Here is a 23,298-nt window from a genome sequence, read left to right as displayed (position 1 = left end):
GAGACAAAATATAATAAATGTTGGCGAGTGTGTGGAGAGATTGGAACTCTCATACACTGCTGGTGGAACTGTAAAATGGTACAGCCACTGTGGAAAATGGTGTGTTGTTTCTTTAAAAAATTGAAAATAGAAATACCATTTGATCCAGCAATTCCATCACTAGCAATGTATCCTAAAGAGGCTAGAGCCAGGACAAGAATAGACATATGCACACCCACCACAGTGGGATACTACATCCAGCTGCCCAGCCACTCAACCAGGCCTAACCAAGTTGACACAAAAATGTAACCACCACAGCTGCTAACTTGTCTCTGAGTTGAACAAGGAGAAAGGAAGAGAAAGTAAGCAAATTTGAAGGAAGTCTTTTTGTAAACTAATATTGAAAGTGACATCCTATCACGTTTGTCATAGTCTGTTCATTAGACGTTAGTTATTTGGTCCAGCCTGCACTCAAGAGGAGGGGATTGGACAAGGGCATGAATAGAGGAGTGGGTTATCAGGAGTCATTTTAGAGGCTTTCTACCTGAACAGTGTTGCAAATATTGGCAACTTTGAAGTTTACTTGATATTTAATAATTTTTTGCTTACAAAAAATATAAAGAAGTTATAAAGTTTGAAGTCTGAAGTTTGAAATCCCTTTTGTACCTTCCCTTTATCATATCTCTTTTCTTACCCACTTAAAAGTAACCACTATTCTAAATTTAATCTCTGGCAATCCCTTGCCATTCTTTACAGTTTGACCATACTGTATCCTGTCATTGTGTATGAATATATTCCATATTACATAATCACTCTGGACACTTAATATTTATTGCTATTACAAATTGTGCAAGATGAACATTTTTATGCATGTTTCCTTGTATACTTGTATATGTTCAAGTATATACATTAGGTAACAGTTGATAGATCATATATGAATCTTGGACTGCTAAATAACAATAAATTGCTTTTCTAAGTGCTTGTATCAATTTAATTCCCATCAGAAGGATGTGAACTTTCTAGTTGGTCTATGTCATATAAACTTTGATATTGCTATGTATTTTTAGATTTTGCTAGTCTGGTGAGTGTAAAATGATAACTCATTGTGTCTTTAATGTGTGTCTTTTAGATTTGGAAACGAATCTGCATGTGTTTTTAAATTTATTGGTTTTCTAGTTCTCTGCTTAAACTATGTTTTTCAGTTGTGTTGTTTGTGTTTTTCTTGTTGATTTAAGGAGTGTGTATGTACTCTGAGTCATACATATTATGTATTGGTTTTTCCCCTAGAATTAAGCATTTTGAAAGCAAGGACTTACGTGTTTTAATTTACTGCTGTATTCTTGGTTACTTGGATTATACTTGGAATATAGTAACACTCAGTAGGTATTTGTTGAATGAGTACATTTTATGAGGAGCTTTTTTTTGCACCTATTGTTATAATAATGTGAGTTTTTAAAATTCTTTCAAGTGGTATAGTTTTAGCCAACTTCTTGTTCCTAAAGTAAACCCAAATTTGTCATGATGATGGCCTTGCTGGATTTGCTTTGCTGTTGTTACCTTGTTTAGGATTCTTTTAAAAAGTAAATTCAGAGAAAAGATTGGAATTTTCCTTTATCTTATTATTCTTACCATGTTTGGGTTTCAACTGCTAACTTCATAAATTGAATTGAGAAGTGTCCTCTATATTTTGGATACTGCAGTAGCATAGTGCCTAAGGCATTTGACTGCTAACCAGAAGGCTGGTGGTTCAAACCCACCAGCCACTCCTCGGAAGGAAGGTTGGGCAGTTTACTTCCATAGTGATACTGCCTCGGAAACCCAAGGAGGGGTCGCTGTGAGTCGGGTCCAACTCGACAGCATGTAACAACAACAAACTGTGGATTGGTGATTACTTTATTGTTCCATTTCTCAGATAAACTTTATGCATGTTATTGACAACTAAAGGATAGACATGAGTATGACAGTTTACACTATTATTCCTAATGAATTGCTCATAGACCTTTTGACTTTTACCCTGTAATTGAGCTCTCCTGGTTAAAACAACACTGCTGTTGAGTCCATTCCAACTCATAATGACCCTTTAGGACAGAATAGAACTGCCCTATAAGCTTTCCAAGGTTGTAATCTTTACTGAAGCAGACTGCTGTGTCTTTCTTCTGCAGAGCATCTGGTAGACTTGAGCCTCTGACTTTTTGGTTAGCAGCCAGACTCTTAACCACTGCCCACCAGGGCTGCTCTGCTGGGTTAGGATTCTTAATATTCATATGGGAGTACATCTGTCACAGGATGAGTAAGGGTTTCGCTGATTGTTGTCTTTGTTAGGTGTCATTGTGTTGGTGCTGACTCCTAGTAATCCCATGTACAGTGGAAATGGAACACCTGTGCACTATCCTCATAATCATTGGTATGTTTGAGTCCATTATTTCATCCACCATATCAATCTATCTCATTGAAAATCTTCCTCTTTTTCACTGATTCTCTACTTTGCCAAGTAGCATGTCCTTCTCCAGAGACTGGTTCCTCCTGATAATATGTTCAAAGTACATGAGATGAGGTGTCACCATCTTTGCTTCTAAGGAGCATGTGGCTATACTTTTTCTAAGAGATTTATTGGTTCTTTTGGCAGTCTGGGGTATACTTTATATTCTTCACCAACCCCATAATTCAAAGGCATCAATTCTTTGATCTTCCTTATCTCTTGTCCATGTTTTGCATACATTTGAGGCAGTTGAAAGTACCATGGCTTGGGATAGGTGCACCCTAGTCCTCAGAGGGATATCTTTGCTTATTAACAATTTGCAGCAGATTTTCCCAATGCAATACGATGTTTGATTTCTTGACTTTTGCTTCCATGGGTGTTGGTTGTGGATCAAAGTACAATGAAAACCTTGAACTTCAGTCTTTTCTCTATTTATCGTGATGCTGCTTATTGGACCAGTGGTGAGGACTTTTATTCTCTTTATGTTGATCAGAAGGTGTGATTTCTACCAGGCCATTTTGGCCTTGTTCTCCTGAAGGACCACCAGGCTATAATAGTTTGCATACTGGCTAGAGTGATTAATTCTCATTATTACCATTCTTTGGGTAAGTAGGCTTGTTGCTACACAGTGAAGGCAAGGCAAGCAGTATATCATGAACCCAGGGGATTCTCTTTGATAGCACATGATACTACCATGTCCATTGGCAAAAGTTTATTGAAATCTATAACGTTCACCCTACACAGGCAGGGCCACCAAGCACTCGATACAGCTTAGCAATGAATGTTTGGTTCTCCTATTTCTGGTTCCAAATTCTCTTTCAGTAATTACATATGGCTGCTATTAACAGATTGGAATTAAGTGGCTTAAACAGCATAGTGGTTTTTCAATCTCATATAAGAAAGTCTGAAAATAAGCTATCCAGGGGTAATATGGCAGCACCATTGCATGGTGCAGGTTTTAAGCTCTCTTCTTTTTTGCTCTTCATTCTTAATACAAGATTTCCATATTAAGGTCGCCAGACCAAGGTCTAACATGGTAGTTGGAGTTTAACCTATCATGTATCCCTTTCAAGAAGGAGCAAGTGGGAAGGACAAACAGGGCAAAGCCAGCTAAATGGAAAATGTGTATTGGGTATGGAATTAGAGAGCCTGACCCCAGGTTTCTTCAGCTGGATAAAAGTGATAATTTTGGAAGGCTTTTAGAGTTCCCAGATTTTCTTTATACTTTGACCCTAAAAAAAAAAAAAAAAAAAAAAAACTTTTCTAAGGAGTAATTATACCATCACAACTTTCACTCCATTATTGTGTTACAATTTTTTGATTTAAAGGTTACCTATTTTCATTAGTGTTGTTGTTGTTATGTGCTGTCAAGTCGGACCTGACTCATAGTGATCCCTCCTTGGGTTTCCGAGGCAGTATCACTACGGAAGTAGATTGCCCCATCTTCCTAGTAGTCAGGAGGAATAAAGAATATCTGACTGCTCGAAAGCTTACTGTATCCAAGTTAATTTTCATGTATTGTAGTTTAGAAGTACAGTTTTTAAAAGGTTGTTTGCTTTATATATATTTTAAAAATTTTAAGAATTATCATATATTCTTTATTGCAGTTTTTGTTCATTGCCTTTTAAGAGTTGATGGCTCTTTGTTCACTTGTTTTTGATAATTCTTGGTAAGTTGTTTTTAAAAAGAACTTGTTTTATGAGAGTTTATTTTTTGTCAGTTTCTGTGGCCATGAAGTTTTAAATATTTCTCTAACATATTTTTTTTGATGTTAGTGGGTCTATTAAACCAAATAGTCCATTTATCTTTTATTTACTAGTAGCAATCTTAACAAAAACATTTTAGAAGTAAAAGCATGCTTTATGAAGATGTCAGAATTTGAGAGTGTCATAACTGTTGGAGCTAAGAATAATTTTCCTTGGAAAAAAGCTTTTACTTTGAAGTAGAATTTTAAAAGAAGCAGTTTCTCTGTTTCATGATGGTGGTAGAAGCATTTTTTTTTCCATTTACTGATATATAATTTCAACTTGACATTAGAATACATTTGAAACACATAAAAAATGTTAATTCCATTTTTATAGTTTAACATTTGCAAACCAAAGGAGAAACTCTCCATAGAGGAGACAGAGAAAAAATAATCAGATTATTAGAAAGATATCATAAAGTGTGATGTCAGAGAAAGAAAGATTTAGAGCAGTTGTTGTGAATCTATTTTGAGTCATGAAGTACTTGGGGTATAATAGAGTCTCTTTTGAGTCCTGTCTTTCACCATTTTTTTCCTCCAGGGTTGTTACCCTCTTTTTTATTTGCCTTGTAATAGATTGGTTTTGTCAGTTCTAGAACTTATTTTAAGTCCAATTGTAGAGAATCCCCTCTTGTGTCTGGCTTGCTTTATTCAGCAGAAGGTCTGTGAGATCATGTTTCTCAAGTATCAGTAGGTTATTCTTTTTTATTACTGTGTAATAATCTTTTGTATGAATATGCCACTGCAGATTGCTTGTCCATTTACCTGTTGATAGACATATGAATCATTTCCAGTTTGGAATAGTGTTCCTGTTCGCATTCTTCTTGGGGAAAAGTTGATAGAAGCAGACCTGATATTGCTCAACTCTCACTTATCTTCAGGAGGGCCTTCTTGTGTGCCTGACTTTTGACCAACCTTTAGGAATTTAGCCCTTAGAATATTTCCTGTCTTACTAATTGGTAAATTGTTTTGTATACCTGAGTACTGAACCATGTAGTACTAGCTTGTCTAGACTGTGTAAAACATGACTTCTACATGTCTGTAATTTTGGTAATCATGACAGATGTGCCTACGTGACCAATCCACAGTAAATGCTTTAGACTTTGTGACTCAAGAGGCTTGTCTGGGTGTAAACATTTAGCATGTATTACTCCACTTCATTGCTGCAGGAAGAAGTACATCTGTGAGACCTTTGTGAATGAGGACTTTGGAAGCCTACACCTGGTTTCCTTCCCTCTACACTCTACCTGTGTCTGGTTTTTTTTTTTTTTTTTTACGGATTGTGCTTTGTATTATTTCTCTGTAGTGAGTCATAGCCATGAGTGTGACTGCTTCTGAGTTCTGTGAGTCATTTTAGCAAATAGCCAAGTATGTGGATGCTTGTGGGATCCCTAAAATAGTTACATATTAAGGAATAGAGTCATTTAGTCATATAATAGGTGTGTGTTTATCTTGATGAGAAACCACGAAACTATCTTCTGAAGTGCGGTACCATTTTTCACTCCTATCAAGAAAGAACGAAAATGTCTACATTGTTATACATTTCTGTCAACACTTCTTAATGTCAGTTGCTTAATTTTATCCAATCTAGTGGGTATGGAATATCAAAATGTGGTTTCAATTCGCATTTTCCTAATTTAATGATGATGAATACCTTTTTGAAAGTACTTATTGGCTGTTTTTGTAGGTTTTCTATAATGACTTGTCTGCTTAAGTGTTTTGCTTTTTTTTTTTTTTTTTAAAGTGGGTTGTTTATCTTTTTTCAAGTTTTAGGGAGTTCTTTTTATATTCTTTGTAGGGGTCCTTTGTTAAATATGTACTGCATGTATTTTTCTCCAAGCCTGTGGCTTGCCTTTTTACAGATGCAGATGATACATAGAGATTGAAGTCAAACTTAAGTGCATCTATCAATTTATCAGTTTTTTTGATAGAAGGTTGTCCAACCTGCTAAAATCTGTTGTGCTAATTCAGACTTTTTTTCTTATTTTTACAAAAATTATTTTGAGTATTTTAATCATAATGTTAGCATCATTATTAGGATGTATGTACTCAAATTACCATTATTTTTAGCAGCCTTTAAACATTTTTTTCCCATAAAAGTTTCTTTGTGGTTTACGGTTGTGGCCCTTTTATGTTTAATTTATGAAGCTTTTGAAATATTTATTTTGGTTAATTTTTGGATATATGTTTATCGCTGGTGACTCTTTTACTTGCAATATAAATGATAATACTCAAGATTCTTTGGTTTGTATAGAAACACCACTTCTCATTATCCTTATTTATTGTTTACTCACAATATTAACCAAAACCAAGCCAAACTCACTGCCGTCGAGTTGAATCTGTCTCATAGCAACCCCTCCTTGGGTTTCCAAGGCAGTATCACTATGGAAGTAGATTGCTCAATCTTCCTTCCCAGGAGTGACTGGTGGGTTTGAACCACCAGCCTTCTGGTTAGCAGTCTAGTGCCTTAGGCACTATGCCACCAGAGTTCACAATATTAAAAGACATCATAATTTTAAATAAATATCTGTAGTGTCAGAAATGCAATATGTGGGCAGTTATTTTGTGATTGCTCACTATAAATTAACTCTGACCTTTCAATTGGTACAAAGAGTCCTGCTTGCTCTGAGTTTTTTTTAGCTGTGTTGCATTCAACACATACTTCATAATTGTGAATAAATTTCACATATTTCACTCAACATGTATTTTATAAGTGTCATCCAGTGAAGTAACATAGAGCTAGCATGTGTTAAGGTTATGTTTCAAAGTTCTCAAACTCATACAATTATTCTTTCTGGCAGAATAAGTGGTTGAAATTTTATTACACATTACCAATAAAATGCCTTCTTTTACAAAGACACTATGGTTATCATCCTGTTATTACTTTATATAATTATATTGTACCCTAATTTTCCAGGAACTTATGTCTATGCAAACAAATGTGAATACACAGAAAAATTTAAAAGCAGGTTTCTTGGGTAGGTTTATTAAGCCCCTAAAAGTTGTTTATGCTGTTTTTATTGTTAAATATATATCTTTGGCTGTTTACACTTTAAGTTCTATAATGAAATAAAATATTTTGATTGACCACTAGTTGAAAGTATCTCATATCTAACAGATTATTTTTAGTCAGATAAATCATAAATCCTTTACATCCTCTTCGCATTTAATCAACATGATTAGGTTCCAAAGACCAGGTTGTTAATGTGAAATCAGCTTTATGTGAAAATGGAGGATGACTACATCAGATCACAAAATGGATGATGACTAACATAACTGCCAATTTGGATCATTACATAACTGCAAAATTACATCTTGACATATTTGCCAAACCACTGTGAATCATGGCTCAGTCAAGTGACAAATCTTGACTATCACAGCCACTGTTAGTCTTGCCTCACATGTCAGCGTTAGTTACTGCCAGATGTATGTTGTTAATAGCAAAATAGTTGGATAGTAGGTTCTTTTACTATTGTTAATCTGAAATGTTAGGTAATGAGATAGCTGATAAGTGAGAAGAAGGTGTAATTAACTTTGAATCCAGTTGTATACTTTTGTTGTTCTTATCTTTTCTCTATTTTGATTTGTATAAGATCAATTTTATAATATTGTGTATTTTAAACAAAGAATGGGGAACAATTTGTATCAATATTGAAAGGATAATATCAATTACAACTGCCAGCACTATTAATAAATGTTGTCAACTCTGCTTGATTTTAAGTTGGAATGAATACAACAATTGAAGTTCATTTGAAGAATTAAATGAGGTGGTACACAGGAACTTCTTTGGATTGGGTGTCTAGTATATAGTAAGAGCTCAGTTCTTAGCTACCAATGTCTTAGCTTAATTATAACATTGTTCTTGTTAACAGTTTAAAAACAAAAAATAAACCCACTATCATTGAGTCTGAAGGCACGTAACAACAACAACATCGAATTGATTCTGACTGATAGCAACCCTGTAGGACAAAGTTGAATTGCCTGATAGGGTTTCCAAGGCTATAATCTTGACAAAAAACATCTACCTCGTCTTTCTCCCACATAGTGTCTGGTGGGTTTGAACCACTGACCTTTTGGTTAGCAGCTGAATGTGAATCCTGACCAAAGTGGGTCCCTGCCTGATGCACTGAAAGGCCAGGGAACAGAATATACCAGGTTTTGGTGAAAGAGAGAGTTGGTTTTATTACTAAGTGCTTAGTAGGAGCCAGGGGAAATGCACCTAAATCTGACTTCGTGAGTGGGGGTTAGGTTGTGGCTTTTATAGGGTTAAGGAAGGGAAAGTTACACATATGCATAAAAATTCTGAGAATTTGATTGTAGATTAGTTGGAGATTGGCTGAAGTCTCATTTGCCTCGGTTTAAAGGGACGGTCAATTTTTAATGCATTTCACTTGCATGTTGGATGAGTTACAGCTACTTCCTATCATCAGCTGATTGGGTCTTAGGGAGAGGGAGATGTAAGTTCTGAGCAACTTCATTCCGTTTCTCTCAGTATGCGTGTTTGTGAGCCAAAACTAGTTTGAACTGGCTACCACTTCATCCTTGGTCTACTGGAAAGCCCTGGTATCTCTCCCTGTAAGATAAACTGTTAAAGCGGCTAAGCAAGGGGCATCAGGCAGACTAGATAGAAAATAGAAATCTATTGTGGCGGTTTGAAATGTTTGCCTCAGCTTGGCTAGGTGAAAAACAAAAGCCTGGAAACCTGTTTCAATTCCCTTCTGCTTCAGATGCTTTAACCACTCCACCAACAGAGTTCCTGCCAAAAATTGCTAATAGCTAATTTGCATTATTATGATAGTGCTGTTGATTTCTTGGGATTGGAAGAGAGAAAAGGCTGATTTGTATATCATATATATACATAGTTATAAGTATAGGAAATCAGATGGTAGAGTGAATTTGGTAAATAAATACATAAATAAATAATAATGTATGTATATAAGGAGCCCTGGAAGCAAAGAGATTAAAGTGCTCAGCTTCTAACCAAAAGGTTGGGGGTTTGAACCTACCAGCCACTCCACAGGAAAAAGATGTGACAGTCTACTTCTGTAAAGATTTACAGCTATAGAAACCCAATGGGGCAGTTCTACTCTGTCCTATAGGTTTGCTGTGAGTTCAGTTGACTCAGTGGCAGTGGGTTTGGTTTTTAATGTATGTATGTGTATATATATCTATCATTAAGTATATATGCATTTAGTAAAACTCTGTTATTGTTTATTTCTACAGCTCTGTATTCTGTTATATTGTTCTGTGTGTTCTTTTGGATTCCTTTTGTCTACTTCTATTATGAAGAAAAGGATGATGATGATACTAGTAAATGCACTGTAAGTATCTTTAATTGAGAGGTCTCAATTTAGGAAAAAAATAGACTGTTTCCTCTGTTTTCAAAGAATGATGTAATTCTGTTTTCATTTAAATTTTTCTAAAACAGTGGTATCTAATAGAAATATGTTACCACATAGGAAATTTAAAATTTTCTAATATCTACATTGTAATAAGTATTAAATAGTAAATAAAATAAAATTATTTTAAATAATATTGTATTTAGGAGCTCTGGTAGCATAGTGCCTAAGGCACTTGACTGCTAACCAGAAGGCTGGCGGTTCAAACCCACCAGCCACTCCTCGGAAGGAAGGTTGGGCAATCCTACTTCCGTAGTGATACTGCCTCGGAAACCCAAGGAGGGGTCGCTATGAGTCGGGGGTGACTCGACGGCAAATAACAACAACAACAACATTGTATTTAATACAGTATGTTCCAAGTGCTATTTTAAATATAGTCAGTTTAAAAAATTTTAATGAGATATTAAAATTATTTCCTGCATACTATATTTGTTGAATATAAATGTACACTTGATATACTGTAACATGATAGGGAGTATATTTTATATTTTTAAAAGTCTTACTAAATGTATACTTTTTTCCTCTTGACATCTAGCAAATTAAAACAGCACTCAAATATACTTTGGGATTTGCTCTGATTTGTGCACTTCTACTTTTAGTTGGGTAAGTCTTGACTTTTGTTCTTGAAAATGGAAATAGCATTTTTTTTTTTTAATTAATAATCCGGGGGGGAGATCATTTAGATAAACCTAAGAAAAAAACAAAATGTATAAACACTTCAAAACATCCTAATGTCATCACTGAGCAACAGCCACAATTCAAATTTCTGTATGTGTTCTATGTGGACATTTGTGTATGTGTGTGTGCTCAAATGCATGCAGAGTACTATCTCCTACTAATATGTCTGTTTTTCATGTTTCGGTTTTACACAAACACGATTATATTATACCTAATTCTTGAAAGTTTGCTTGTAACATATGGTGGGGATCTCTTTGGATGTTTAGTATATATTCGTCAGTATTTTCTGCCCTACATGACCTTATTGAAATACTGTTTATTTGACTGGTCTCCTAGTGATGACTGTTGGGACATTTATAATGTTCTTGGTTTTCCTTTATTATAAACAGCCCTTTGATGAAAATCCTTATCCATGTATCTTTTTAGAATTGGCCCATCAGTCTTTAAATCTTTGAAGTAATCTTTTTCTGTGAGTCTCTATCTTAATTCTTCTTCCTTAAACTTTTTTTTACTAATATCAATAAGGTTTTATAATTTTGTTTATAGATTTAAATTTTCTCTTTGGATATTTGTCTTTATTAAAAGAGGTTTTGATTCTGCTTCCTTTTTTTTGTTATAAAATATATTAAGTGATAGTAAGTTATCTACATCTTTCATTTAAAATTTGTCTTAGAAATTTCAGTAAATAAAAAATTTCATTTATTGAGTGAAATTTGTGATGAGAAGAAAATTGGTCAGTAACATTTTGTATTTCTAGGCATTCCTAGACTGCATATGTTCTGTGTGGTTGTTGTTATGTGCCATCGAGTCAGACCCGACTCATAGCGACCCCGCCTTGGGTTTCCGAGGCAGTATCACTACAGAAGTAGATTGCCCAACCTTCCTTCCGGGGAGTGGCCAGTGGGTTTGAACCATCAGCCTTGTGGTTAGCAGTCAAGTGCCTTAGCCACTATGCTACCAGAGCTCCCACATATGTTCTGTAGTCAAGTCATATTTCTAATTCCCTCTGCCTTGATACGCCATAAAAAGTGCACTTGCTGAAAAATGTTTTTGGGATCTGTTTATTTTAGATACTGAATATCTTTTTTAAAGTTTCTTATTTATTTTTATTTTTGTCTTAAAAAAATTTATGTCCACTTGTAGATTATTGTCATTACTGTTATTACAGCATTAGGTGTGTAATAGTATTTACCTTTGTTGCCTGTAACATTTGTGTGTAGTGCCTAAGGCATTGGACTGCTAACCAGAAGGCTGGTGCTTCAAACCCACCAACCACTCCTTGGAAAGAAGGTTGGGCAATCTATTTCCATAGTGCTATCGCCTCAGAAACCCAAAGAGGGGTCACTATGAGTCAGACTTGACTTGACAGCAGTGAGTTTGTTTTGTTTTGTTTTTTGGTTTAACACTTGTGCAATACATAGATAGACACTCAAGCTAAAAGGGTAGGAAGGCAAATGGGATTATACCCACGAATACATATAGGTTTGACAGAGGATTAAATAAATAAATAAAGTAGAAAACAAATTCTACTTATGTTGATTAGCTTTGTTAATAGGAAGTTATTTATCTAAATCAATTATCTAGAAAGGGGATCAACAAACTTTTCTTACAAGGAAGGATAGTACATATTTTAGGTGGGTGGGTCATATGGTCTAGATAGCAATTACTCAGCTCTCCATTGTAGCTCTAAAACAGTCATAACCCCCTGCCATAGAGGTGATTCCAAGTCATAGTGACCCTATAGGACAGAATAGAACTGTCCCATAGGGTTTCCAAGGCTGTAAATCTTTACAGAAGCAGACTGCCTCATCTTTTTCCTGCAGAGTAACTGGTGAGTTCAAACAACCAAACTTTTGATTAGCAGCCTAATGCATTAACCACTGTGCCACCAGAGCTCCAAAGCAGTCATAAATAGTCCATAAACAAAAAGGCCTGACTGTGTTCCAATAAAATTTTATTTACAGATACAGGTAGCACATAGTTTGCTAACCCCTGGTCTAGAACGTGACTGAAGGCCATCAGTAAAACCACAGATCTTTGTAGCAGCCAGACTGTCTATCACAGACAGAAGAGGTTCTGAAATTTATTCTGAAATATACTGGTCATTCCATGGAAAGTCACCTTCAGTGATCATTTAAAGAGTTTGATTCTGCACAATGCTGATACACTTTAACTGGTACTCTAATCTGCCATAAAGGTTGATTCTGACTCACAACCCTATCTAGAGGACAGAATAAAACTGCCCCATAGTGTTTCCAAGGCTGTGAATCTTTTTGGAAGCAGACTGCTACATCTTTCTCCCACAGAGTGCCTAGTAGATGAGAAGAACATCCTAGTAAGAGAAAATAGCAAGTGAAAAACTCTGAGGCAGGAAAAGTGCCTGGCATGTTCAGTCTGGCTGTAGTGGAGTAAATTAAGGCATGAGTAGCTGGAGATGTGGTCAGTAGTAAATAGAGCTGCCGATTATGTAGGCTGTTACAGGCCACTATTGTAAGGACTTTGGTTTTCATTCTAAGGGAGATGTGGAGCCATTGGAGAGTTTTATGTGGGTGAGTAATATGATCTGACATTTTAAAAGGATCTCTTAATGTTTTGAGAATTAACTTTGAGGGAGTAAGGGTAGATACACAAGATCTGTTAGGAAGCTATTGCAATAACCTAGAGAAGACATTATATTAGCAATAATGATTTGATTCTCTTTCAAAGGCAGAGCAAGTAAGATTTTCTGATGTGCCCTGTTGTTGTTGTTGTTATGTGCCATCGAGTCAGCCCTGACTCATAGCGACCCCTCCTTGGGTTTCCGAGGCAGTATCACTACAGAAGTAGGATTGCCCATCCTTCCTTCCGAGGAGTGGCTGGTGGGTTTGAACCGCCAGCCTTCTGGTTAGCAGTCAAGTGCTTTAGCCACTATGCTACCAGAGCTATGTGGGGTATTGGAGAAAGAGGAATTGCGGTTGGAAGGGTGGAACGGCCATCAACTGAGATAGGCAAATCTTAAGGAGGAACAAGTTTGGTGGAGGACTATCAGAAACTCAATTGTTGGTCATGGTAAGCTTTGTAGGATTCTTTGGTCTTCAGGAAGAAATGCTGCGTAAGCCTCTGGATCAGGCATTACGAAACTGAAATTTTAGGCTGTATTCTTCTGATAGCAATATATAACCCCTAATAGGGTGGTTATGAGTCAGAGGCGACTTGATGGCCCCCTAACAACAACACAACAGCAATGACAAAATGGAACTCTGGTGGTGTAGTGCCTAAAGCACTTGATTGCTAACCAGAAGGTTGGCAGTTCAAACCCACCACCCGCTCCACAGAAGGAGGATGGGACAATCTACTTCTGTAAAAATTTGTTGCCTTGGAAACCCAATGGGATCACTATGAGCCAGAATCCACTTGATGGCAGTGAGTTTGGTTTGGTTTTTGAATGACAAAATGAGTTTTCCATTTGCAAAATGTGAACATTGTTGTTGTTATGTGCTGTCTAGTTGGCCCCAACTCATAGCAACTCCTCCTTGGGTTTCCAAGGTGGTATCACTACAGAAGTAGATTGCCCAGCCTTCCTTCTGAGGAGTGGCTGGTAGTCTGATTAGCAGTCAAGTGCCTTAGGCACTATGCTACCATTAAGCCAAATGTTTTATAAATTATTACTCCCTGTGCCACCTTTCACCTTTCTTAGTACCAGGATCCTTTTGTATATATAAGCTGATTATCCAGCTGAGATTAATGGATAGGTTTTTGCATCACACTACTGCATTGTTAGTCAGAATATCTTAACTCTGTCACTTTCATTGTGACCTTGAACAAGTCACAGAAACTCTTTGAACTTTGCTACTTATGTATGAAATGAGAATAGATGTTTAAGTAGAACTTTAAACTGTAAAGCATTATTAAAATATAAATAATTGAATAGGGTCTTGGAATAAGAAATTTGGATTTCATATATAACAGTGTTTTGACATAAGTTTCAATTGAAATGTTGAGCCTGTCACCGTCCACTTGTTTTCTTTAGTAATTTATTTGTTGGCCTAGGAGTAGGACATTGAAACCTTACATGTGGGACTTGACCTTAGATTGTGTCACCTGAGAAGACACACATAAAAAATGTTTGTTCTATTGCAGATCACAGTATTTAGATAGATCAGTATAAGAAAGTAGAAAATGTCAAAGTAGCAGAAGAAATGTAGTCTATAGCTTTAAAATTTTGTTACTATGAGAAACTTGAAGCATTTTCTGTTTCAAACCTATTGTTTTAGAAGATGGATCAAATGAGGCCTATAAAAAAACTATTATTGGTAATAATGCTAAATTTGGATTTGTGCTACTTTGTTGTTAGTTTGTTGTAGGTGCCATTGAGTCAGTGTTGACTCATAGCAACCCTGTGTACAACAGAACAAAACACTAAATGGTCCTGCGCCATCCTCACAGTTGTTGCCATGCTTTGAGCCCATCTTTGCAGCCATTGTGTCATCCAGAGTCTTCCCCTTTTTGCTGATGCTCTACTTTACCTAGGATGATATCCTTTCCCAGGGACTGGTCTTTTCTGACAACATGACCAAAGTATGAGGCATGAAGTCTGGCCATTCTCACTTCTAAGGAGCATTCTGAGTACAGCTTTGTAGCTGTGCTTAGCTTGTCACATACATGGAGGCACAAACTGCAGGAGGACTCAGAGGAATGGTAGGAATGAGGATGTGAACCTTTAATTTGCTTGGTTATATCCAGATTTATTCTTGTAAGTTTTTCTGTGAAATGATTTTATCAGAGGACTATAATATACTACTTGTTTCTCTTAGTTTGGGAGGAGCATTCATCAACTAAATCTTTTTTTTTTCCTGTTTAGCTTTTTAGTGATCTTGCAAATTCTGGGGAACAGAGAATTTCACTTTATGGATGGAAAGTATTACTATGCAGAATTATAGATGGGATTGTAAATTATTTCAGTTAAAGCTGATAATAATACATAAAGGATATAACAGTCCATAAAAGTGTACATAGTTACACCATTGGACTAAGGAAGATTAAGAAACTTTGCTGCTACAACATAGCTAGGAAGAATTGTAGCTGAGATTTCTGCTTCAAAACCCTTACATATTCTTTCCCTTGGTACTTGCCTTAAGAGTAGAGGTGGCAGTGGAGCATGGTACCAAAGAGCGGAATGAAGCTGCTGCTATCTTGCCCATTCTTAGTAGTTGTTGGTAACTTGATCTAATTTTTGTTTTTTTAACCTCAGGTTTTTTTTTTTTTTTTTTTTTTTTACTAACTTTAGTAGTTAATTTTAACTGTGTCCAACTGAACTTAAATTATTTAAAAATTTGAGCAATGTTATTTTGGAGTTCTGAACCAAACTTCTTGTTGTTAGGTGCCATCAAGTCAGTTCCTACTCATGGCAACCCTGTGTACAACAGAACAAAACACTGCCATCGTGAGCCATCCTCACAATCTTTGCTATGCTTTAGCCCATTGTTCTTGTTACCTAGTGCCACTCTGACAAGAATATACCACAAATGGGATGGACTTAACAAACAGGAGTTTATTGTCTTACAGTTTGGGGAGCTAGAAGTCCAAGTTCAAAGTGCCAGGCTCTAGAGGCTATGTGAAAGCCCCTCAACCTTGGGCTTCAGCTCTAACTCTTGCTCATGGCCTGCTGAAGGTAGCGGCATCTCTTCACTCAGGCAGCTACTGGCTGCTGAGGCTAACAAGCCCAAGGTCGGCAAATAAAATGGCACAGTCCTGATTTTACCAAACCACGTGACAGGCCATTAATTCAAGTCCATTGAAAGTCCCAAGGTCAGCAGAGCATGGCAGGCTTGTGAACAACAACATGGCTACATTCAGGGTTCAAGCATGCCATAAGCTAAAGACCATTCCCCAAGGCCCTCCAGGAAGCAAACCACATACCCAAAGCAGTAGATTCACAGTAGATTCCACCATGGAGTTGATTACTAGTCTCACCGTGGGGAATAACTACATCCAGCTGCCCAGCCACTCAACCAGGCCCAGCCAAGTTGACACACAAACTTAACCACCATACTCATCATTGCAGCCACTGTGTGAATCCATCTCATTGAAGGTCTTCCCCTTTTTCGCTGACCCTCCACTTTACCAAGCATTATATCCTTCTCCACATACTGGTCTGTTCTGACCACGTGACCAAAGTAGGTGAGACGAAGTCTGACCATTCTTGCTTCTGAGGTGTATTCCGGCTACACTTCTTCCAGGATAGACTTACTCGTTTTTTTTGGAAGTCGGTATTATTTTCCTTATTCTTCATCAATACCACAATTCAAAGGCATCGATTCTTTTTGGTCTTCCTTATTCATTGTCCAGCTTTCACATGCATATGAGGTGACTGAAAATAACATGACTTGAGTTAGGCATCTCTTAGTCTTTAAAGTGACATCTTTGCTCTTGAACACTTTAAAGACATATTTTGAAGCAGATTTTGCCAGTGCAATATGACATCTGATTTTTTTGACTGCTGCTTCCATGAGTGTTGATGGTGGATACAAGTAAAATGAAATCTTTGACAACTTCTGTCTTTTCTCCGTTTATCATGATGTTGTCTGTTGGTCCATCTGTGAGGACTTTTGTTTTCTTTTTGTTGGGGTGTAATCCATACTGAAGATTGTAGTCTTTGATCTTCATCAGTAAGTGCTTCAAGCCATCTTCACTTTGAGCAAGCAAGGTTGTGTCATCTGCATATCGCAGGTTGTTAATGAGTCTTCCTCCAATCCTGATGCTATAATCTTCTTCATATACTCCAGCTCCTTGGATTGTTTACTGAGCATACAGTTTGAATAAGTATGGTGACACACACCCTTCCTGACTTTAAGCTGTGCACTATTCCCTTATTCTGTTTAAATGACAGCCTCTTGGTCTATGTGCAGGTTCCTTATAAACACAATTAGATGTTTTGGAATTCCCATTCTTTGCAATGTTAACCATAATTTGTTATGATCTACACAGTTGAATGCCTTTGCATAGTTGATAAAACACAGGTAAATATTTTTCTGGTATTCTTTGCTTTCATCTGAACCATACCAAACAAAACCAAACACACTGCTGCCGAGTCGGACCTGACTTATAGCGACCCGTCCTTGGATTTCCAAGGTGATAGAGCCCTACAGAAGTAGATTGCCCACCCTTCCTTCCAAGGAGTGACTGGTGGGTTTGAACTGCCAGCCTTCTGGTTAGCAGTCAAGTGCCTTAGGCACTACACCACCAGAGCTCCCTCATCTGAACCATGTTGTTGTTGTTGTTATGTGCCAATGAGTTGGATCCAACTCATAGCGACCCCTCCTTGGGTTTCTGAGGCAGTATCACTATGGAAGTAGATTGCCCAACTTTCCGTCCAAGGAGTGACTGATAGATAGCATATGCCAATTCCAGATCTGTAAAACCTCTGATTTTATGAACATTTCTGGATGGTTTTAACTAGTCATTGTATTAGTAGCTACCTTCCTAGCTAATTATCTGATCACAGTAGTGCATAGTACTGCATTAAATAATTCTTAACAGAAGTATTTGAATATCAAATTTAGTACATTTATAACAAAATAAGTCTAAAATTTCCTAATACTAGTATTTTTTTGGTATATTTTCCACTTTGGAAATCTGTATCTTGCTTGACATGAGTAACTTGTGTGCACTATCTCTCCTCCAGATATTCATTAACACTTATTATGTGTCAGGTACTGTGTGAGGCATTGAGAACACACTGAAGACAGAAGTTAGATATAGTTCCTGACCTTATGACACTTACAATCTAATAAACAACAACAACAACAACAAAAAACTCACTGCCATCGAGTCAATTCCGACTCATAGCAACCCCCATTGGGTTTCCAAGGCTGTAAATCTTTATGGAAGTAGATCACTCCCTTTCCTTCTGCAGAGCGGCTGGTAAGTTTGAACTGCTGACCTTCTGGTTAATTGCCAAATGCCTTATCTACTATGCCATCAGAGCTCCTAATAGGGGAAATTAAAAATAAAAAATTTTTAAAAATTAAAAAAAAATGCTAATCAAAATTGTATTACATTGTATACAAGAAAGAAAAAATGCTAAGTAGAGGATATTACAGCATTTAGTGAGGGTGAAAGTTACATTGAGACCTGAGAAATGGCAGAGTTAACTCTGTAAAAACAGGCAGATGGGACAGAATGCGAGAAGGCTCTATGATGAGAGAGAGCTTAAAATGCACATCAAACCCACTGCCATCGAGCCAATTCCAACTCATAGTGATCCTATAGACAGAGTGGAACTGCCCCATAAGGTTTCCAAGGCTATCAATCTATATGAAAGCAGACTGCCTCTTCTTTCTCCTGCAGAGCCTGGTGGGTTCAAACCACCAACCTTTTGGTTAGCAGCCAAATACTTTAACCACTGTGCCACTAGAACTCATTAAGATCAGCATATCTAGAGCTTTTTTGGTAATAGGGAAGGAACATAATTTGAGATTAAAGCATTATAGCCTTAGAAACCATGGTAGAGAGTTGGAACTTTATTCTAAGTATGGTGGGAAGGGTTTTAAACAGGTGATTGACCAGTATGGTTTTGGTCTTAGAATAAAAGATTTTTCTCTTTGTTCTGTAGAAAATTTATAATAAAAAGGTAAAGAGTGAGAGTAGAGTCGTCCATTTTAGGCAAGAGATGATGATTATCTGAATGGGGGGTGGAAGGTGGTAAAAGTGGGCTATAATACAAATAGAAGTGGATAGACTTGGCTTTGTCATAGAAGGACTTTAGACACAACTTGCTGATAAATTGCATAGGGCAGAAAACAGAGGGAGAAGTTAATGCCACTTTGTTTCTGACCTGAACTACTAGGTGGATAGCATATTTCCTGAGATTAGATAGATGGTGAACAATCTGGAATTTAGTTTGGACATACTAGGCTTGAGGTGTCTGAATCATCCAAGAAGTGTCAAGGCATCTAGATACGCAAAAGTGAAGTTTAGAGATTGAACAAAGGTATAGATGCGGAATTCATCAATGTATAGGCATTATTTTAAGAAATAGGAATGAGTAGTAAGATGATCAAGAGTCTCAGTAAAAAGAAAGAAAAACAGGCCCAAGGTTAAGGTTTGAGGATTGCCCAAACCTTAAAGGGATAAAGTAGTAAGAGTAGAATATAAGAAAGGAAACCGAAAAGGAGAGGTAATGTGATTCGAAGGAAAATAGGAGATTTTTGTTGCGGAACCTGTGGGATACTAAGTAAGAAGATATCAGTTGAATCACATGGTTCTGAAAAAAAGAAATAAAATCAGAATCATGAAATACCGTTTGGATATGCCAACTTGGAGTTGGTGATTTTGGGTGATTTTGAGTTTTTTCAATGGAATAATAAGAACAGAAGCTAGATCAAAGTGGGTTGTGGGGTGATTGGGAAGTGTTAAAATAGGAATAACTGAGGGTTGGAAAACTTTGACATATGGGCCAAATCCAGCCTGTTGTTTGTTTTGGTAAATAAAGTTATACTTGAACACAGACATACTAATTTTGTTTATTTTTTGCATACCATCTATGGCTGCTTTCATGCTACAGTAGTGGTTGAAACTATACAACAGAGGCTGTATGATATGCAGAGCTAAAATATTTACACTTTGGGCCTTTATAGAAAAGGTTTGCTGATACCTGCTCTAGACAATTCTTTTAATAATTTAACTCTGAAGTGGAGCCAAGAAAGAGGACCATTGTCTCCTTCCCCTATAACAAGGGAGAATTTTCTTTGTTTCCTTTTTAAGAGGAAAAATCTGTTTAATGATGAGAGTGACCTGCTAAAAAAGCAAATAATTGATAGTGCTGGTGAAAGAGGTGGTTAACATATAAGAGAGAATTTTATTGAGAGTGCTTCTACATAGAGGTAGAAGGATGTGATTAAAGGGGAAGGATATTTCCTCCTCTCTATTTAACAATATATGAATAAGAATAAAAACTTGCTCTTGAATGGAGAGTCGCTAAAGTGAATGTAAGAAATGGTGAAGTGAAAAAGCTGAATAGAAGATTTCAAAGGGCAGCTCACAAAGACAAAGTGAAGTATTATAATGAAATGTGCAGAGTTGGAGTTAGAAAATCAAAAGGGAAGAACACATTCAGCATTTCTCAAACTGAAAGAATTGAAAAAAAATCCAGCCTTGAGTTACAGTATTGAGGGATTCTCTGGGCAAAATATTGAACAATGTAGGAAGTATCAAAAGGAGATAGAAGGAATACAGAGTCACTGTACCAAAAAGGATGGTCAATATTCAACCATTTCAGGACATAGCATATGATCAAGAATGGAAAGTATTTGAAGGAAGAAGTCCAAGCTTCACTGAAAGCATTGGCAAAAAACAAGGCTCCAGGGATTGATGGAATATACCCATTGAGATGTTTCAACAAATGGATGCAGCACTGGAGGTGCTCACTCACTTATGCTGAGAAATTTAGAATATAGCTACTTAACCAACAAGACTGGAAGAGATTCATATTTGTGCTCATTCCAAAGAGAAATGGACAAACATAATGTGGAAATTATTGAACAATATCACTGATAACACAAACAAGTAAAATTTTGCTGAAGATAACTAAAAAAATGGTTGCAACAGTATATTGACAGGGAACTGCCAGAAATGCAAGCTGCCTTCAGAAGAGGACATGGAATGAAAGATATCATTGCTGATGTCAGATGGATCTTGGCCGAAAGCAAACACCAGAAAGATGTTTACCTTTGTTTTCTTGACTGTGCAAAGGCATACAACTGTGTAGATCATAATAAATTATGGATAACTTTGCAAAGAATGGGAATTCCAGAACACTTAATTGTGGTCATGAGGAACCTGTCATTTGACCAGAACAAAAGGATGTTTCATGGTTTGAAATCAGGAAGGGTGTGCATCAGGGTTGTATCCTTTCACCATACTTATTCAGTCTACATGCTGAGCAAATAATCCGAGAATGTCGAAGGTGAACTGTATAGGAGCTCTGGTAATATAGTACCTAAGCCATTTGACTGCTAACCAGAAGCCTGGTGGTTTAAACCCACCAGCCACTTCTCAGGAGGAAGGTTGGGCAATCTGCTTCCGTAGTGATACTGCCTTGGAAACCCAAGGAGGGGTTGCTGCTATGGGTCTGATCTGACTCCATGGGAGTGAGTTTGGTTTTTGGTTTGGTGAACTATATGAAAAAGAGTATAGCTTCAGGATTGGAGGAGGACTCATTAATAGCCTTGCTTGCTGAAAGTGAAGAAGACTTGAAGCACTTACTAATGAAGATCAGAGACTACAGTCTTCAGTATGGATTGTACCTCAACATAAAACAAAAGTCTTCACAACTGGACCAATAAGCAGCGATGGACTCAAGTATGGCAACAGTTGTGAAGATGGCACAGGACTGTTTAGTGTTTCATTCTGTTATATATAGGTCATTGTCAGTCAGACCCGACTCAGCGTCACCTAACAACAACAACATCATTATAAGAATGAGCCCTCATGGCACAGTGATTAAGCACTGAGCTGTTAACTGAAAGTTCGGCAGTTTGAACCCACCCTCCACTCCACAGGAGAAAGAGGCGGAAATCTTCTTTCATAAAGATTCCAAATCCAAACCTGACCCGCTGCCTTTGAGTCAATTCCAACCCATAGTGACCGAACAGGACAAAATAGAACATCTCCTCAGAGTTTCCAAGGCTGTAAGTCTTTAGAGCATACTGCCACATCTTTCTTCTATGGCGCAGCTTTTGACTTTGAACTGTCTCCCTTTTGGTTAGCAGCCGAGTGCTTAACCACTGTAATCACCAGGGCTCCTGCTCAAAAGATTACAGCCTTGGAAGCCCTATTGGACTGTTCTACTGTGATTCGACTTGACTGCAGTGAGTTTAGGGGCTGTTGTTAAGTGCCGTCGAGTTTAGGGTTAAGTGATACTAAATTTTCTTGAGGGTAACATAGTCCTAGTTTTTTTAAGTGATGTATCTTGATAATAACACAGCAAATTTTATGGTAAAGATTTATCTACAGCTAACTAATTCACATAAGCTTACATTTTTGGAGCACTTGTGTGTTGGATGCTGTGCTAGGTCTTGGGGGTAAAAATGGAGAATCATCTTCCTTGTCCTCAGGACTCTCAGAGAGGCATGCATATAAGTGATTTGAATTACAATATTTATGTATTCTAATAACAGATGTAAAGTTGCATAGTGGTTAAGGCATTTGGGTTCTAATGGAAAAGTCTGCAGTTTGAGCCCACCAGACTCTGTAGGAGAAAGATGAAGCAATCTGCTTCTGTAGAGATTTACGGCCTTGGAAACTCTATGGGGCAGTTCTACTCATCCTGTAGGGTCGCTGAGTAGCAGTAGCAGTTGATGCAATGGCAGTAGATTTTGTTTTTTAATAAGAAATATACACCAAGTGTTGAGGGTGGAAGAGCAAGCTCATACTCTGCCTTGCAGAGTCAGGAAGGACCCAAAAAAGGAATAATGTAAAATTGAGATTTGAAGGAGTAGAAATCGGTCAGACTGGATAAAGGAAAAGATAAAAAGTATGCTAACTGGTAGGTAAGATAAAAGTATAGTAACCAGGGGCTAAAGTTAGCATGGAATATTTGAGGGATGACATATAAAAAAGCATGCTGTGAATGTGAAACTCAACATAATAAAGATATAATGTGACATTTCAAGTATTTGCATGGGCAAATGACAGGACATGGTGTTAGGCAAATAGGTTAACTATGGGTCTTACCTACAGTGTTTAAGAATTTTTTAGTTTTACCCTGCTGGGCAATTGAGAGACAGTGAAGATGTATACATGTCTCTGTGTGTGTGTGAATGTGTGAAAAAAAAAAGTTACATACATAACATATATACCACATCTATCTCCTATGGAGTGTCTGGTAGCTCTGAACCACCAACTTTTGGTAAGCAGCCAATTGCTTACCCACTGTGCCACCAGTGCTCTCTTTATATATTTATCTATAAATTTATCTTTTTTTTTTTTTTTATTAGGATTTGGGTGAAGATTTACAGAGTAAATTCACTTTTCATACA

General features: G+C 37.0%; 1 protein-coding gene across 1 annotated transcript in view; it reads left to right on the top strand.

The window, feature by feature from the left end:
* Window positions 1-23,298, top strand: part of LMBRD1 (LMBR1 domain containing 1) — a 202,676-nt gene that overhangs the window by 59,122 nt on the left and 120,256 nt on the right. The window contains exons 4-5 of the mRNA XM_007945208.1: window positions 9,426-9,523; window positions 10,137-10,204. Coding sequence (XP_007943399.1) covers window positions 9,426-9,523; window positions 10,137-10,204 — 166 coding nt within the window. The remainder of the gene's footprint in view (window positions 1-9,425; window positions 9,524-10,136; window positions 10,205-23,298) is intronic.

The sequence above is a fragment of the Orycteropus afer genome, unplaced genomic scaffold, assembly GCF_000298275.1.
Source record: "Orycteropus afer afer isolate SDZICR_OR568_19922 unplaced genomic scaffold, OryAfe1.0 scaffold00133, whole genome shotgun sequence".
NCBI classification, from domain to species: Eukaryota; Metazoa; Chordata; class Mammalia; order Tubulidentata; family Orycteropodidae; genus Orycteropus; species Orycteropus afer.
The sequence above is the reverse complement of the archived record's forward strand: the minus strand, read 5'-3'. Positions and strand labels throughout refer to the sequence as shown.